The 18,308-nt window shown below is 38.8% G+C and overlaps 1 protein-coding gene across 4 annotated transcripts in view; it reads right to left on the minus strand.

Moving 5' to 3' along the window:
* The window catches only part of PHTF2 (putative homeodomain transcription factor 2), a 67,219-nt gene that overhangs the window by 26,397 nt on the left and 22,514 nt on the right, over positions 1-18,308 (minus strand). For 3 of the 4 annotated variants that reach the window (XM_035126715.2, XM_060279516.1, XM_060279518.1), the window contains exons 3-7: positions 13,184-13,240; positions 6,887-6,956; positions 5,306-5,464; positions 3,146-3,311; positions 2,119-2,283 (exon numbers count right to left, since the gene is read on the minus strand). In XM_035126715.2, the coding sequence (XP_034982606.2) occupies positions 2,119-2,283; positions 3,146-3,311; positions 5,306-5,464; positions 6,887-6,956; positions 13,184-13,240 (617 nt within the window). The remainder of the gene's footprint in view (positions 1-2,118; positions 2,284-3,145; positions 3,312-5,305; positions 5,465-6,886; positions 6,957-13,183; positions 13,241-18,308) is intronic. The other variant, XM_060279517.1, reaches the window with a different exon arrangement.

Raw genomic sequence — 18,308 nt, forward strand, 5'->3', positions numbered from 1 at the left:
TCTACAAACAAATTTTCTCATTGTGTCATATTCTAGTTTCTTTTTCAATGCTTCTCAAAAAAAAAACCCCAGAGCATATTTAGAGTTCTGTTTAAATTCACTGATGCTAAAGTAAGCCATCCAAGCATTTTCACATGGGAGCTTCAAGCTTACTACATCAAATGCATTATAATGTATAACTTTTTAAGCAACCCAATCCCTCCATGTTTTGCAAAACAAAATTAAGCTTACAGCTTTGAATTTCCTACATTGGGGTATAAAAGCTGTACCACATCTCTTTGAATAAAAATAAGGCAGTTTACATGGAAAGAATTTGACAAGGACCTCTGAGTCTTTGTGAAGGAAGGGATTTTTTTTCAAAAGGCCTATTTCTGTATTGTAGATGATGCAAGTAATTGCTTTGGAAGTCATGAATATTCTGGGACTGCATAGCTAGATCACCATTGCTCTGAACACAGAGCACAGCCAAAATGTATTTAAATATGAAAGCTTTCCACACCTTGCAAACTTCTTTACAGTGAAATATAAATTACATTGTGTAGAATTTATTAGAAACATTTCTACACAAGAATATTGAAATACAGTACATAATCAAAACATTAAAATAGAGGATGAAAATGCAACTGAAAAATTAGGGCAGAATTAAAATTATAATTAATTGAGATCAAGCACGAGCTAAGGCAGAATTGTGTTTTTAAAATTAAAGAGGGATGGGACCTCTATTGCCACGACGTGCTTAAATGGCCTGCCAGAAGCAACATGTGGTGATTATAGGCCACAATTTTAGTTTACAGGAAACAGCATAATCATATAACAGCATCAGTGTGACATACGTTAGTGTAATAATGCTGAACACATAAAATGTAAAACATGTAGATGATAGGAAGCTGCAGTATCCTTTTTCCCGACTGCTTAATACAAGTGCATTAATATACTTGTTTCTGAACCGTTTGGAACAAATTTTTAAAGAAACTAATCATCATTGTTTGGCCAGATGCATAGTTTAAAAAGCAGGCTATAGGATAATTTACATCTACAGGATTTAATAGCTTTTAAAGCTACATATATTACACCAATCAACAACCCTTAGCTTTTTTTGTAATCTAATTGGAGCAAAATTGTTGTTTTTGATTGCTAGTCATAGACTGCATCATTTCACTACTGCATAGGTCTTCAGTAGATGGCATATGACCCACAACTGCGTCAGTGACTCACTTTAAAGTTTATTTATGTCATACAATTTATATACCATTTGGTTGTTGTTGTTGTTTTTAAAAAAAATCAAAGTAGCTTACAAAAAGGATAAAAATTGAAATTATCAGTAAAAAAAAAAACCTCAATAAGAACAATGTAAAACCTTCAAAAATAATTAAAATCAACAATAAGCTAAAAACCATATTAAAACACATGCCTAAAGATAAATGTTTTTAGCAGGGTCGAGAACTTTGCCTCAGGATGAGAACAGAAATTGTGCGCCAGTGGTGCGGCAGCAGCGGGAAGCCCCATTAGCGAAAGCACGCCTCGGGTTAAGAACGGTTTCGGGTTAAGAACGGACCTCTGGAATGAATTAAGTTCGTAACCCGAGGTACCACTGTACCAGCCCTTATAGTTGAAACAAACAAAGTATTAACTCTCTCCCTCACAACTGCAAACAACCAGCACATAAAATCAGGAGAGGAGGACCCCTAAAAATAGGGTCTATATTGCAGGCTGAGATGAAAGATGAGCCCAGATCTGGAATGGCTGAAGACCACTGCATTAATGAACTGAAACTACAATATCAGAATATGGAAACCTACACTGCAAGACAACTAGCAACTTTTTGAAGAATAGAACCTGTTTTTGTTTTACTTTTTCTTGCCCTTTGGCAATGGTTGCCCAATATTTTCCACCTAAATAATCAGTTTCTATATATCCACATGGCATTCATAAGAAAAGTTGTCTTCATTTGCCAAAGTAAGAAGAACACAGCCACAGGGGCCGGAATACTTTGACAGGGTTATACTAAAGCTAGCTGGATGTACAGAAGGATGTCAGCAGTACAGATGAATGATTACTTTGTCAGAAAAAAGGACAGTGCATCTTTAAGACAAACATAGCCTTGAATAAAATACAAACCCCGATAAAAAGAAAGCAGCATGCCAGATATCTCTGAAGACAGCGCCAATACTGTAAGAGGTGCTTGTACCGTAGCTCTGCACTGTTCCTTCCTGTGTGTTATCTGTGGTACTAGAGCCATCTCCTTCCCTATGTACTTCCAAATGTGCTGCTTTCCTTAATTTCCTTCATCAGAAGAGATTAAAAGTGGAAGTCATCTTGTAAGTGTCATTCGCTAGCACTACAACACGGTCAGCGTTCTTGTAAGCATGCAAAGAGCTTTGAATTCAGCCACTGACTGGGCTTAACAGACAGTTTGTTATTGTACATTTTCATCAGCATCCTCTCTAAGCACAAAAATCATCCCTCTGAACTAGACACCACCAGTCCAGAAAAAACAAAAATATGAGCACATTATGCATTTAACGCTTTTGACTAATCACTAATAGCTTCCTGCCCCCCATTAGTTAGTTCTATTGCAAGGTAAAGGGGCCCCTGACCATTAGGTCCAGTCGTGACTGACTCTGGGGTTGCGGCACTCATCTCGCTCTATTGGCCGAGGGAGCCAGCGTATAGCTTCCAGGTCATGTGGCCAGCATGACAAAGCCGCTTCTGGCAAACCAGAGCAGCACATGGAAACGCCGTTTACCTTCCCACTGTAGTGGTACCTATTTATCTACTTGCACTTTGACGTGCTTTCGAACTTCTAGGTTGGCAGGAGCTGGGACCAAGCAACGGGAGTTCACCCCGCCGTGGCGATTCGAACCGCCGACCTTCTTATCAGCAAGCCCTATGCTCTGTGGTTTAACCAACAGCGTCCCTAGTTCTATTGTGTTGATACCAATAAGAGATACCAATCTATACTGGGTGCAGTTAAAAAACAGTATTTATAGCAGTTAAATTTCATGAGAAGGTCAACCCCCACCCGCATCCATTTTTTTAAAAATGCATAATGTCAGATTTTAAGCCGTTTTCAAAAGTAGTTTAGATTCTGAAATAAAAAGTAAGCACATGCAGAAAAGGCTCACTATGTTAAAATAAACTGTACCTTCGCCTTCTCCCTCCTGTACTTGGAGGTGGTTTAGGGGTTCTTGTTGAAACAATCTGGCAATGCACAGTTCCAAGGAGCAACATGAGCCATACAGGACCTATTACCTCAGTCAGAGGTATATTATGTGTGGCTTCTACTGTATAGAACAAGGCCACTGCAGCAACTTTCAAAGACATGGGGGAAAAACAACCAGTGAATAATTAAATCCGCAACAATAATTCATAATTAAGCAAATGATACTGTTAATAAGTCATTTTTGTTAAACTCAGAAATAAATGTGATCAAACCAAAGTTAAGTACAGTATTTTAAAAAATCAATACAGGAAATTTAAACATAGAGCAAACGCTCACTGAAATCAATTGATCTTAAAAGCTTGGTTTTTCTATAGTGCTCTATTTGAAGAGTTAGCATGTTTTCCAAAATTGTTGTGACAAAACCTTTTAAATATAAGCAATATACATCAAGATTACATTATATTACTGCATACAAACATTAGCACAAGCTTTCAGATCTGCTGATCTCAGAAGACAGCTGGAAAACATATTCAAAACCATTGTAACAGTCACAACAAAATAGGATTGGGACAGGCATACAATGCAGCACATCTAATATATGTGCCTCAATTTGTACCTTTAGGCAATTTAGTACCATTGAAGGAGCTGAAATAATATATCAATGTACTGTAACTGAATTATTGCAGTGCTGCAATGTGGATAATTAATGGGACTGTCAAGAACAGTGCAATGTGGATGATCAAGGGACTGTCAGGAACAGTGTGTGCTGAGCTGCCCTCCTGCCACTGGCCTCACTGCTGCTTACCTGGAAAGAGATGGGGCAAGGTCAGTGCACCAAGAGGCCCCAAGCTCACTGTCTAGATAAGTGATGCCCCCGGCCAAGGGCCACTGCTGGGGGCTGAAGCAACTCCCTTATAAAGTTACAACATGATGGTTATATCTTATCAACAGAATCAGAGGCAGTATTCCTCTGAATACCTAACAAACATGACTGTGAAGAGTGCTACAGTGAAACCTTGGTTTATGAACACCTCGGTTCACGAATTTTCGGTTTACGAACGCCGCGGACCCATCTGGAACGGATTAATTCACTTTCCATTACTTTCAATGGGAAAGCTCGCTTCAGTTTATGAACGCTTCAGTTTATGAACAGACTTCCGAAACCAATTACACCCATGCTTCGGGTTAAGTACGCTTCAGGTTGAGTACTCCGTGGACCCGTCTGGAACAGATTAATCCACTTTCCATTACTTTCAATGGGAAAGTTCGCTTCAGTTTATGAACGCTTCAGTTTATGAACAGACTTCCGGAACCAATTGTGTTCATAAACCGAGGTACCACTGTATTGTGCTTAGTCCTGTAGGCAAGGGGACAACAACCCTTTTCAGCCATGGGCCAGTCCACCGTCCCTCAGACCCAGGTGAGCCAGACTATATTGGGGTAGGGGGAAATGAACGAATTCCTATGCCCCACAAATAACCCATAGATGCATTTTAAATAAAAGGACACATTCTACTCATGTAAAAACACGCTGATTCCTGGACCGTCCGCGGGCCGGATTGAGGTGATTGGGCCGCATCCGGCCCCCGGGCCTTAGGTTGCCTACCCCTGTTGTAGGCAATGCTGGCTGATCACAGGCATGTGATTGGCAATTTTAATTTAAATATTGCTGTATAGGTATTACCACACTTAATAAAAAATATAAATAGGCGTGGGTAGAATAATAACACTATCTACTATCATATCTCAAATAGGTGGTGAGGAAACTGTCGTTATAGAATACATTTTAATATAGTTTTCTAGTGATATGAAATCACTCTCTAAGCTCAAAGAATAAACACTGTAATGAATACCTTACTGAACTGTTTCTGTTTCCCTTTGTTCATTTCATTATGATTCTGTGGAGTGCCAAAATGACATCCTTCTCTCAAATTCTTTTTTTATTCTTAGACTATGAAGTCCTTCTAAGAAAAGTTAACATTTTTGGGAATTGCTGTAATTTAGTTTCATCCTTATAGCAGCTTCTAACTTTTGAGGTAACTTAAGTTTAAAAAATGCATTATTAGAACTCTGAAAGATAAGATTTGGTCCATTTTTTAATCAATGCATTTTTAAAAAATGAATAATGTCATCCAGTTATACCTTGAAGAAGATAAAGGACAAGGAGCCAGAAGAAAATAACCTTTGATGTCACTTGTAGCCACCATCTGAAGAAGAATGGGAAGAAAACAACTCTAACAATCCCCTTTCTAGTCAGAGATGTCCAGGGACTTTCTGGTTTAGCTTTAGCAAATGCAGAGCCTAAACAGAAGACAAACAAATCACTTAGGTTGCATAGCAATATGGACAATTTACAATTACCATTTGACTAAGATAAAATCCTAAGACTTTGCGTGAGATATATTATGCCATATTTACATGGAACATATTCCTGTGTGTGAAACTGAACTTCTAAAGCTGTGTACTTTCAGCAAATTAAGTAGTAGTACTTCATAAAAGGTAAAGGTAAAGGACCCCTGACAGGTAAGTACAGTCACGAACTCTGGGGTTGCAGCGCTCATCTCGCTTTACAGGCCGAGAGAGCCAGCGTTTGTCCACTCTGTAGACAGTTTTTCCGTGTCATGTGGCCAGCATGACTAAGCGCAACAGATCAGCGACACCAGAGCAGCGCACGGAAACATCGTTTACCTTCCCACCAGAGCAGTACCTGTTTATCTATCTGCACCTTTTGGGGTGCTTTTGAACTGCATAGGCTGGCAGGAGCTGGGACTGAGCAATGGGAGTTTAACCCATTGCGGGGATTCAAATCGGCAACCTTCTGACCCCCCCCCCCCGCCCAAACAGGCTTTTCTTTTCCTTCCTAAAAAAAAGCTCAACAACTTTGATCTGAAGCCCCCAAAAAGGGGATAGATGGATCACTGCCAGTTTTCAACTCTGTGAGTAGATCACAGTCTCTTGGGAGTTGGCCACCCCTGGTATAGGACAATAACAAAATATGTCTAGGATATACAATGTATGTGATCACAAGATAAGGTTAGAGGGACCTCTCTTATCGTAAGACATTTAATGATTATGATTTCAGGAGCACTAGAGATTAGTCACAATCAAATGCTAGAGGCATTCATTGCTCCTGAAATCACAATCATTAAATGTCTTATGATGAGGGAGACTCCCTCTAACCTCATCTTGCAATCATACTCCAAACAGGCAATGTCAAGTCATGAAAGTGTGTTTTCTAGCAGCTTTGTGAAATTCCGCTACCTTTATTGGAGTTACTTCCTGCAACCTGCATTTCACTGCTCTGAAGAGGGAAACTACTTGGAAGTGAATGTATTTAACACCACATGTTGTACACATGCAAGTTCAGAACTGCAGCAAGATTTAACTGCAGGCTATTACTTCCAAGTTCACCTTGCAAATCCAGCCTACCCTTGATCTAAAAATAAATAAATCTGAGAACGCATATTTGAGCAGCATTCTGGTTTCTTTTAATCAATTACACATGAATCTGTCCACAGATTTTTTACATTGCAACTGCCCAACCTGCAATAAGCTGCACACTGATGGGGTATAACTAGGCTAGGAAATAGACAAACACCATATGTCTTCCCCTTTAAAAAAAGATGTCCCCAAATGCACTCTATCGTGTAAAACAATAAAATAAATAAATAAATTGACATATTGATCAATACTGCATTCCATATTTAAGAAATCCATACCTACCTCTTACAAGATCAACATCTATGAGATCTGGCTTTACATGCCCAGTTTTCTTTGGCTTGTTTCTCAAACCCTGTAATATGCAATTATTATTATTATCATCACCATCATCATTACAATAAAGGAAAAACAGTTTTCAATATGAGCAGGGGCCAGTAACTGCGGTGAACTTAAAGTTATCAGGTTTTCATCTCCTGAGCTGTGCACTATTTCCAATTTGAAATCTACTTTTAAGAAAGATTCCAATTTGCCATGTATCTCTACTAATGAAAAATAAATTCTGCTTTAAAAATACAATTATATTGCTGATGCAAATACAAAGCTATAATGTAAATTACTGTCTTTTTAATTATATTTTCCAGAACACCTAAAGGAGTTAATTAAGTTCAATTATGCAGCCACATACGAACACACACATGCTTGCCAGAGTTAGTAAATACTTACTTTGACATCTATTTCATTTTGCCTTTAATTTTCAAAGAAACATATCCACTAGACTTTGAAATTCAAATTGTGGTAGAAGAATAGATGTAAACTTATTACAGGCCTCTTCCTAAGTGTTTGAAGTTTGTCTTTCTGAGAGACAAAACGTACATCACGAAGCTTCCAAGCTAAAACTTGTGTAAATTTACAGACTAAGAAAAAACTAAATTAAAAAATCAGAACACACCCCAGTATTCAGTATTTGTATCTAAAGTAAGGATCTAAAACAAGTTTCTAAATTAACTTGTCACGTTGGAGAAAAATATCAGACGCATTTTGCAACAGAGAATTTCATTAGTGTGAGCAGTTTCTGAGCTCTGGGCACACTACTGTGTCTAAGATTTCAGATTACAACTGCAGAGTGGAAGGAATGGGGGACCTTTCTCTGCCTCCCCACTTCCAGCTACTCTCTGAAGACTAGAGTAGTGAAGAAGACTGGATAAGAGACCCTCTTAAGAATATTAGGGGGTGGGCAGGGGAAAGACTAGACCATGTGAAAAATGAACATATTTTTGCTGCAGTTCATTAATGTTCAGCTTTGTATTCTTGTTATAAAAAAGCACACCTAGACATTCCGTTGTGCCCATAACCTAGGTTTAAGGTGCCATTTCGCTCCTAGCTTTCATATCTCAGTTTCTAACACTGCTACAGATACATCTAAAAAACTTAACACTAGCCAAACTGGACAACACCCACTTCCCAGAGATGGTCACTTAGCACCAACTTTGATGAGCTTTTTGTACCAGGTGGAAATTTTACCTTTTAGACTTATGTTTGCTTGGGCATTTTAATCCTGTGTAACTCTGCATTTTGTTTGAACTTCTATTCTATAGACCCCCTTATGTAGCTGAAGAGCAGGATAAAAATGGTTCACTAAACAAAATTAAAACTTTCTTTTCCCTCACAGAGCTGGGTCTGCAAACACTGACAACATTGTTCCTTGAACAGCATTCCAGGCTATCAGATCAGCTCAACTAATCAATGTCACACTGCTGCAACCACAATAGATTATAGATCTGCCAAGAGAATGTAGAGCTCCAGTTAAAAGGAAATTGAGAAGGTAGTAACAGACACTTGGAAGTTGTTTACACTGATAACAAGGCTTCAAGTTAAACATACGCCACTTATTAGATAAGGCAAGTTCAAACAATTATCTATTAAACTTCAGACTAAATGAGACTATAAAAGACAAGATTACTTCTTGTAAAACTATTAAAACATGAACACGCACACCCAAGCAAGAAGTCTGGCACACCAAACAAAGGTTGACAATAAGAAAGCCAAGAAGGAACTTTATGAGCAACTTCATAGTGATGTAAAAATGAATAACACCAGTAGCAGGGTAGCAAACAAGATGTACAATGGAGACAGTTGTTGTTGTTTAGTTGTGTCCGACTCTTTGTGACCCCATGGACCAGAGCACGCCAATAGACTAAAATAAATAAATGAAGTACTAAAGGAGACGGGAAAGCTGCAGAAAATCTTAATGAAGCTGAAGCATAAAACTCCTGAGACATTATTTTATGGCAAAACAAAAATATATATGTTAAATAGTGGTAAGAGGACAAAGAATGTATAACAAGTCATCTATGATGGTTCCATTTTGCCCAAGAGTTTAAGAATTCAACTAGCCAAAATAAACTAGCCATGTGAACTAGCCAAAATAAAACCTGCAAACATAGCAGTCATCATCCAGGATGGCAGGTTATTTCATCAATCAGAGACTGATTAACACATAGGAAGCAGAGAATAGAAATAAACTTATTTATTTGGAATCTGGCAGCAGAGGCATCCTGTGGGCCTTTCTAGTTGCTGTGCTTTACCTATGGAAATTCTGTAATAATTGTTGTGTTAGTCAAATAACAGCACAGTTTTCAGGTAACTCAAAACCAAACAATGGTTTAGTGTGAACAAGCAAACATGCAGGTTCTTGGATGGTGGCCAGCTTCTCCCACAGTCCTGCTGCTGCCGCCGTACCACTCAGAACTAAGCTTTGGTTGAGCTTAATGTTACGTCCAAATCTTGATAAAAATTGAGAATCTTCCCCTTCTTTTTGCCCAAAGGAAAACTTGATCCCATACTCATTGTGAATCTATGGGATTTAATACTTCAAATCATTCCCAGTTTCAGCTGCTGAGAAACCTTTAGAAGAGTTTCCTAGTCACCCAAATATGGCACAACTCAAAAGAAGAGCAACAGGGTAGCCAAGTTTGCAGATGACCACTGTTAAAAATTGTAAAATCCCAGATTACCATGAGCTTCAAAAGGATATTTCCACATTGGGTGAATGGACCACATATGAGATCCAACAAAAGCAAAGAACAGAATTATGTGCATGAGAATTAAAGCCTAATTTCACATATGTGCTGATGCGATCTGAACTAACTACCAACAACGCCAGAAACATTCTGGGGCTATAGTGGAAAATTCACTAAATCTGCTAGTGCTACTGCAGTAAAAGAAGTTAGTGTTGAGAATTGTTAGGAAAGGGATAGAAAGAGAAAACAGAGACTTGTGTCCAAAGAACATTTTTAATTAGGCAGTATACAAATCATAATAAAGAATAAAGTAAAATCAGCCAATAATCTCATTTTTATAAACTGATAATGTGCACAAATGTAGAATTTTGTCTATAGTTCTAGCTGCCTCAGGTAAAAATGAGAAGGTACAGAAAACCTTATTGCTGCTTCACTGTACAGTGGTGCCTCGCTAGACGAATTTAATTCATTCCACGGGTCTTTCCTTATAACGAAAAATTCGTCTAGCGAATCCCATAGGAATGCATTGAATTTTTTTTTTTGCCCATAAGAACGCGTTAATTGAATTTCAATGCATTCCTATGGGAAACTGCGATTCACTAGACAAATTTTTCGTAAAACGAATTCGTCTAGCGAGGCAACCTCCACTCGAAAAATCCTTTCGTTAAGCAAAAATTTCGTTAAGCAGGGCATTCGTTAAGCGAGGCACCACTGTACTTATTCTATAGGTCCATTCAATTGTTCTCTTTTAATGCTTATCTGTTTTAAACTCACTCTAATGTTTTATTATACTTTCATGTGTTACTCTGTAAACTACATTCTCGCTTACACAAATGAGCAACTGAAATGATACCGGTAAGAGGATTGAAGTGTTTCCTCTGTAAAGGAAGAAAAAAGTTTACATTTGGAAAAGGATTATCGAGCAGAACACTTTATACTGTACCACTGGTTCTCACAAGGTGTAGCAAGAGAAGATTCAAGGACAGTCAATATTATGTTTTGAGAATGATACATGTTCCTATGTAGCTACATTGTTCTATACTTTCTGGATATCCCATGATCATATTATAAAATAGCACTGCTAGGAGTTGTTTCTTTTTATTTTCCAATGCACTACTTATCAATTTTAAAAAATGGTGTGGTGTGAACAAATTTTTATTCTGAAAGTGTGGCCCAGAGAAAAAAGTATGAGAACCACAGCTATATACATTTATAAAATTATTTGTATTATCTGTATAAAATTATTCATCCTCTGTCCAATGTTATAAGAGTTTAAAATGATGTACTGTATTTAGGACAAACAAAAGTAGCATTAGATAAAACTTACACAATTCATTGCCAGAAAATGTTGCCATCTACATCAGTAGATATATATAGGCACAAAAACTAAAAATTAAGCCTTCAAGTTCAGGCCCTGTTTGTAATCTTCCTAAGGGCATCTGGTAAGCCAATGACGGAAGCAGAGTGCCTGACCAGATGGACCTTGGCTTGTTCTTACGAGTTCCAATGAGATCTAAGAGCACATCAGTAGAAATCTCAATGACATCAACTGGCCTCTTCTGAGAAAATCTGGCATGTTTCTACGTTTCAATACAGTACCGTACTTTGTTAGTGAGTCATACTGCCCATGTAAACAACGAAAGTACTTGCTCAATGCCCCCCTGCTTCAATATCCCATCCTAGCACTACTACTGTGTGTTCTTTCTTCTGTCAGGAAAAAGAACCGGTGTACATGCAGCAGGCACAGCACTCTGTCAGTCTTATCTCACTCTTCCATCTCTCCTTCCTGACAGAGGAGATAACACAGGTAGCATATACAACAGCCATATCGCTCAGCTGTGTTTTCCCAGCTGATGCAACACAGCCAGCCTCACAACTGAATGAAACGCATGCAGGTAGGCAGCAGAAAGAGGAACCACCAGGCAAGTGCATTTTCCACTTGGTTACTTGCACGGAGACAACAGTTTCAAGGCGAGAAGCATGTTACAAAGTTATCTATTACTGTCTGATTGAAAGGACTCTCACTAGTTGCAGAGCTTTGTGGAACAAACCGCAGGATTCCCAATACTGTAGTTAGCTCATAGCACTCAAGCCAACAGAAGCTTGATTTTAACCTATTTCAAGTGCAGCACATTCAGAGCTGGAATCTAATGGTTGTTTTCCATTTCATTTCTGGAAAATGAAAAGGTACTGTTTTGGATGGTAATGATATACGAAAATATGGAACCATAATATATGGCCAGAAGGCATAATATCATCTCAAAGAAAGCAGGGGTTTATTATAATCCTCGCATTACAGTTTCTTGTCTCTTTAGAAGAGTGGGTGAAACCAAACAACGTAGTCCTGTGAATGTCTATTCAGAAACAAGTCCCACTGAGCTTAATGAGACTTAATTCCAGGCTAAAGTGTAGGATCACAGCCTAATTGTTTTAAATGGAAAACAGAAGTGATGCTAAAGCATTTAGATGCTTTTGTAGTAGTTACTTATTCATCAGATACTTGAACGCTTTTGTTAGTCACACTAAGATGCAGAGACACAGTTAATCTACAAAAGCTGTTTTGTTTAACACATATTTCCATAATCAAGTACTTACCAATTTAATAAACTGTTCAAAACAATGACAGGATGAAAAAGGAGGAAAAGTAAACTGGAACTATAAAGGTAACCATGTGATAGTCAGTGATATCTGACCAAAAAGCATGTAAAATATGAAGGGAATTATCTATGATATAGCATAAGGCAGCATAGTGCAACATAACTAAAAACACCCCGATATTATTTTTAAGCACTGTAACTGGGAGTTCCCCAAGTAAAAGGTCTATCCTAGCTGTTTCCTTTAAGGAGGCTCCTCCACATAAAAACTCACATCCACACCAAATAGCATACAGTTTTGATGCAAGTGAGAGACAAACCCCAGCCAAGATTCCATAATCTAAAGATTTCCTACACTCACAAAATGTCCTCTCCTATCCTAACTCTTGTACCAGTTTTTTTTCATTTCAGTAGAACTTATTTAAAGTTTAACCCACCCACCACAAAAAAAAAAACTGCAGATCGGTAAGAATTACCATTGCTAGCACTACATGATAACAAAAGAATTCACAAATGCTATTAAAATGATTCACAAATAGAACATCCTTTGTCCTGTGAAGAAAAAACAGCACACCTGGAGTCTTATCAAAATAAATTCTGAATTACAATATATCCCTGATTTTCAAACTATATACCTGAGAACTATGTGCTTTCTCATGATTTCTCAATGACAATATAAATAACAGAGGACAAGCTTCTCAAAAACTTCCCTGCTGCTTAATGACTTTCCCCTACAATACACATTTGAGGGGGACATTGGACATATTCTTGAGTACACATAGCTGCCATAGGACAAGAACTAGCCCCTAAAACACCTTGCTCATACCCTGCACAAAAAAGAGTGCACCCCAGAATTCTCTGCACAGGAGTTGTGCAGCAAATTAAATGATTTGGAGTGAGCTTGTTGAGGATATGAAGTTTGACATTCAGTACCATAAAACAATAAAAATAAAGCTAAACTTTACCTTGATTTCTCTTTGTTCTACAGATTTTTCCCATATTTGCTGGTCATATGCCCCAATCTAAACAGGAAAGAGGAAAGTCTACATTAAAATGAGATTATTCACGGTATAATCAGAAACAACACCCTCCCACCCTCACCACACTTAAAGTCTCCAAGAAAGCATGTGGATCCAAGACTGCTGTCGGAGGTGTTTCTGCCAGCGGTAGCCAGTGTAGTACTCCAGAACAGGGCAAAACAGAGGCAAGACAAGGCCAGCTATGGGTCTTCTGGATCCTAAACCATTTCCTGGAGGTGGGACAAGGAAAAAACAATACAAGCACCCCCACTTTTGGCCCTGGACAATATGAGTCAGCAGGGCTTTTGATGTGGTGGCTGATCCACTGTTCTGCCCCGGTGCTCCCAGATACTGCATAGGACTGTCTGACAAATAAAGTTACTTTTCTCTCAAAATCTGCTTTGTGCCCTACATGTAGTCTATGTGCCTGACTACTCGCAGGATTTCTTCTAGGATCAGTTGCAGACTCACAGTGCTGACAGAAAGGGAACCAAAACAAATTATTTGAGGTTTATATCACTTTCAAGAACGGTTCTCAATAAGCCTGCATGTGAAAATACCAAATCGGAATCTACATAACCTATCAACAACTGCTCCATTCGCAGGATACTAGATTTCTGTGAGGCCCTGTACGTAGTTTTCGCTACATGGACAACCCATTTGATCAATTATTGTTCCTGTCTGTATGCTTAGATAAGGACCATACCTGGGTGTCAAATATTAGACAGAGGATCCAAACTAGAATAAAAACCAAAAAATCAGGTTGCACTCAGGATGTCACTGGAAATGTTAAGAAGCTATTCAGACATAAGCATGGCATTCCAACCACAAACCTTAAGCTCTTACATACACACACCAGCAATACATTTGAACCTGATAAAATATGATTCACATAAACCATAGTTTACCTATGCATACTGTCATGTGGGATTCTTGTTTGTGGGCAAAGTATAGCTTGCCACTAGCCTGGAAAATGGGAGAAATCAATCACTACATATAACGGGAGGACGGGGTGCAAGAGCCTGAGGCCTGTAGTTATAACACTAAACTGTGATCTAGCTTTATGCTTGAACAGCCTCAAAGAGAAAAACCACCACAGCTTAGCTTCTGTGGCTACTGACTTTCAGAAGAAGTTACGTGATTTGCAGTGTATGTTCCTTAAAATAATTCTTTGCCCCAATATTATTTTCCTGGTTTTGCTATAGATTTAAATATTCCCTTCACATACCCTTTCCTCCTGTTTCAGACTTTTGATGTTTGGTTGTTTTTATTTACCTCATTTTTGTCTTTTCAGCCATGCCACACTGAACTGTCACCACTTCCTCCACTAGTGGGCTCAAGTGGCGAGCACCAACAGAAAGGGAACCAAAACAAAGCACTGAGAAACAAGCAGATCAGTATGCTGGGGAGAGTGTGGCGCTCTGCTTGGTTTGCAGCAGGCATAGGCAAACTCGGGCCTCCAGATGTTTTGGGACTACAACTCCCATCATTCCTAGCTAACAGGACCAGTGGTCAGGGAAGATGGGAGTTGTAGTCCCAAAACATCTGGAGGGCCCAGTTTGCCTGTGCCCGGTTTACAGCTTATATTATTCTAGGAGGTCATCATAACTTGCCAGCAGCTGCTCAAGTGGAGTGAGGATACACCGCAACATCTGTTGCAGGTGCCACTTGTTTCACAGCACTGATCAAACTTGACCACAATGCTGTTTGTTTCATCGTCTTGTGGTGGTGAGTGTGTTGCACTTAAGAGGAGAGAGAACTAGTGAAAGCCCCACACAGACCTTGAGCCACTTACTATGTTTCGGCCTAATCTAACTCACAGAAAGTTCATAATCATCCCTGCATGTATGCTTTTCTCAGGGAGGCAGGATACAAATGTAAAAGATAAATAAAATACATTTCTAAAGAAAATATGCTCTCAAGAACAGATGACTTTTGCATGGGCATCAAAGTCGTACTTTTCTGAAAATTACACAAAACACAGCTTTAACATTACTTCAAGAAGCCTCTTCTTTCCCATAAAAGTTTTAACTATTTTTTCATTAAAGGTGAACCACATTTTAAGCCTCTTCTTGGTGGCTAAACCAGGTTTTTCCAAATATTCTGCCTACATATACTCTATTCATAGATAAAGTTGCAAGTGTGTAATGAATCCAACACTCAGTGAAACAATTCCTATCTGCCAAGCCTCTAAAAAGAACCAGAACATGTTTTGTATAGTAGGCCCTAACATAACACTCAAGGTTAGAGCAAACCTTCGGAAAATCCAACTGTTATGTACTACAACAAGGACAAATAAATTTGAACAAAACAGGCTATATTTTCTAAGCATACCTACAGCTGTATATACCTTCCAAAGTAGTTTACTCACCTCAGACTAAGCCCAGTTGAAGTCAATGAGACATTCCTCTGAACAGGTATGTACATGATTCACTAACAATGCAAAGCCTGCTTCAAAAAACTGAACTACTCTGAGATTTCTTTCTGTCTGACTCTCTTCCCTCAGACATATTGTTCATAACCAGAGTTATGACTACCATAACACTTTTAGCTGTATTTAATAAGCACTGATACTTCTGAAGTGTCACTAAGAAGCTCAGCATTCATTGTGCAATTTAAAAAGCTGAAGACTATAAACATTTGATCTCCTAGGATACTTGTGCTGCAATCTTAAAGTCACTTACTATTTTTATTATTTAATCTCTTAGACACTCAATAAATGTCACTCATGACTATGAAGTAAGTTACTAGGAACTTGATTTATTTTTTTAGCAAACCTGTTTTAAAGACTGCATTGTCAAGAGGTCAAACATTCACCTTAAGATTTTAAAGCATTTCCCTAACAACAGACCCTCGGAAACAGCCTCCTACATTTTTCTCAGTAGATCTCCCTGGCTCTGTTGTTCAGTTCTATTTACAGGGAGGAGAAAATGAAGCGAAAGAGCAAGCCCAAGGTCCATACCTGATCTATACCCGAACTCCCCGATATACTACTCCAATATAAACAGTCATACGTAAATTGCATAATATGCCATCCACAATATATAATTATAAGCCAGATGAAAGAACACAAATACGCTGAGAGGGAATACTGGAGACAGACTAATGCTGAAGAAATAAAAGAAGATGAGTTGAAAATGTTGTTATGTACAGTAGTCATGGGTCAGTTGAATGACTGGAGGGTAGTATCTGGTTCCCATATAACCTTGAATAATCCAAGGAGGTTCTGTTTTCATTTGAATATATCAGCATCCCAATTTCACGGCTGCAGATGGAAAACACAACAGCAGTTCAAAAACAACACACATAGTGGAGCTACAAGAATGGTCTTCTCTGTCAGCATGATTAAGTCTATTTTTAGGCTCACCTCCAAGATTTTTTGAGCCTTGAGTATGAGACAACTTTAGACTTTAGATTTGGCCCTGCCTCTCTTTGCTTGGCTTCAGTACTGAGTGTGACTGCATGAACGCCACTAGCCAGTGATATGAAACATTAAACAAGGCCAGGAATGCAGATGGCACAAAGCAGGAAACTTTCCTCTTGTGGGGGAAGTGATGGGAGAAGCATAGCTTACTGCAAACTCCTTACACAAAATAAAATTTGTGGCTTGCAAAGCTGAAGATACTGTTCTTTTTTGTAAGAGAGGCTGAAGAGAATAAGCAATTCAATCAAGAACTGACAAGTGGAGTCATATCGTATAAAGAGGATAGGAGTACTGTACTATACAACCTAAATGTACATAGGATTTTTATTTTATTTTTGGTGGGGGGGATGGGGGGACACAAGGTAAGGAAAAAGGAGTGAGGAAGCTTGCTAGCACTAAATATACAGGAAGGACTTTATTATGAACTGTCAGGAAGCCTCCTAACCTCTTACCATAGTTCACAGAAAATTTAACAGTTGCCACTGCCATTATGCCACTCAGAGAATGCTCATGTTCCAGTACATATGTGAAAATTGCCAAACTGAATGAGTAAAATTTATTACAATGATTTAGTCATCACACCAGCCCTTTGCCACAACAGGAAACTAGTATGATAAACTACAAATCTATTATATTTTGCTGCTCTGTCAAAAGGAATGCTTGCATCTTCAACACATGATTGTCAGATACATTGTATAGTTGTGGATGAACAGGAATAGGCTTTTTCAATCCAATAGCCTCAGAGTTTATACACTGTTTTTTTCCAAGTATATTTCTGACTTGCTTTAATTTGCATGCTGATGGTCCAGAAGGATACCATGGTTGATAGTATCAAAAGCCACCGAGAGATCCAGCAGAACCAGAAAATAGCTTTCACCTCTATCCCTAGCCTGCCGGAGATCACTGACCAGTACAATCAGGGCAGTTTGAATCTTATGGTGGAGCCTGAAACCTGATTAGAAAGGGTCCAAAGGGTGCATATCTTCCAGACAAGGCTGAATGGGATACTTGAGACTGGAAGATAATTGGCAATAATGGTTAGGTCCAAAGATGTTTTTTCAAGAAGCAGTTTAGTAACAGCATTTTTAACTACTGTATTCCAGGAAGACTCCCTCACAGAGAGAAGCATTCACCACACCACAGACTCTATTGCCCAGCCCTGCCTGGCTAGATTTTATGAGCCAGGATGGGCAAAGTCAAGAAGGATCAAATCAGCACCAGGAGGGCTTTGCTAGTCCTCCTATTCTCAGCCTATTGGTGGCCACATGAACTGCCATGTACCGTATTGGCCCAAATATAAGCCACACTTTTCTTTCAAAATTCCGATCCGGAAAAGTTAAAGTGTGGCTTATATTCGTGACCTTATGATATTGCTGCTGAAACAGCTGCCATCAGGGTTGCAGGACAACGGCGCACCGCCCGCCTGCGACTCCCAAGCCTCCCCCAGCTGTCTCATCCCCATACTTCCAGGGTCTCATCCCCATCAGCAACTATGCTGCCAAGATTCTGCAGTTTCCAAACCAAGCACAAGAGAAGCCCCATATAAAGATTAGGTTACTGAAATGGACTTTAAGTGATCAATACCGAGTTACTTTCAATTTTTTGACCTAAAAGACAGCATATATTCAACCGTTTATTAAGAAGTGA

The sequence above is a fragment of the Zootoca vivipara genome, chromosome 10, assembly GCF_963506605.1.
Source record: "Zootoca vivipara chromosome 10, rZooViv1.1, whole genome shotgun sequence".
NCBI classification, from domain to species: Eukaryota; Metazoa; Chordata; class Lepidosauria; order Squamata; family Lacertidae; genus Zootoca; species Zootoca vivipara.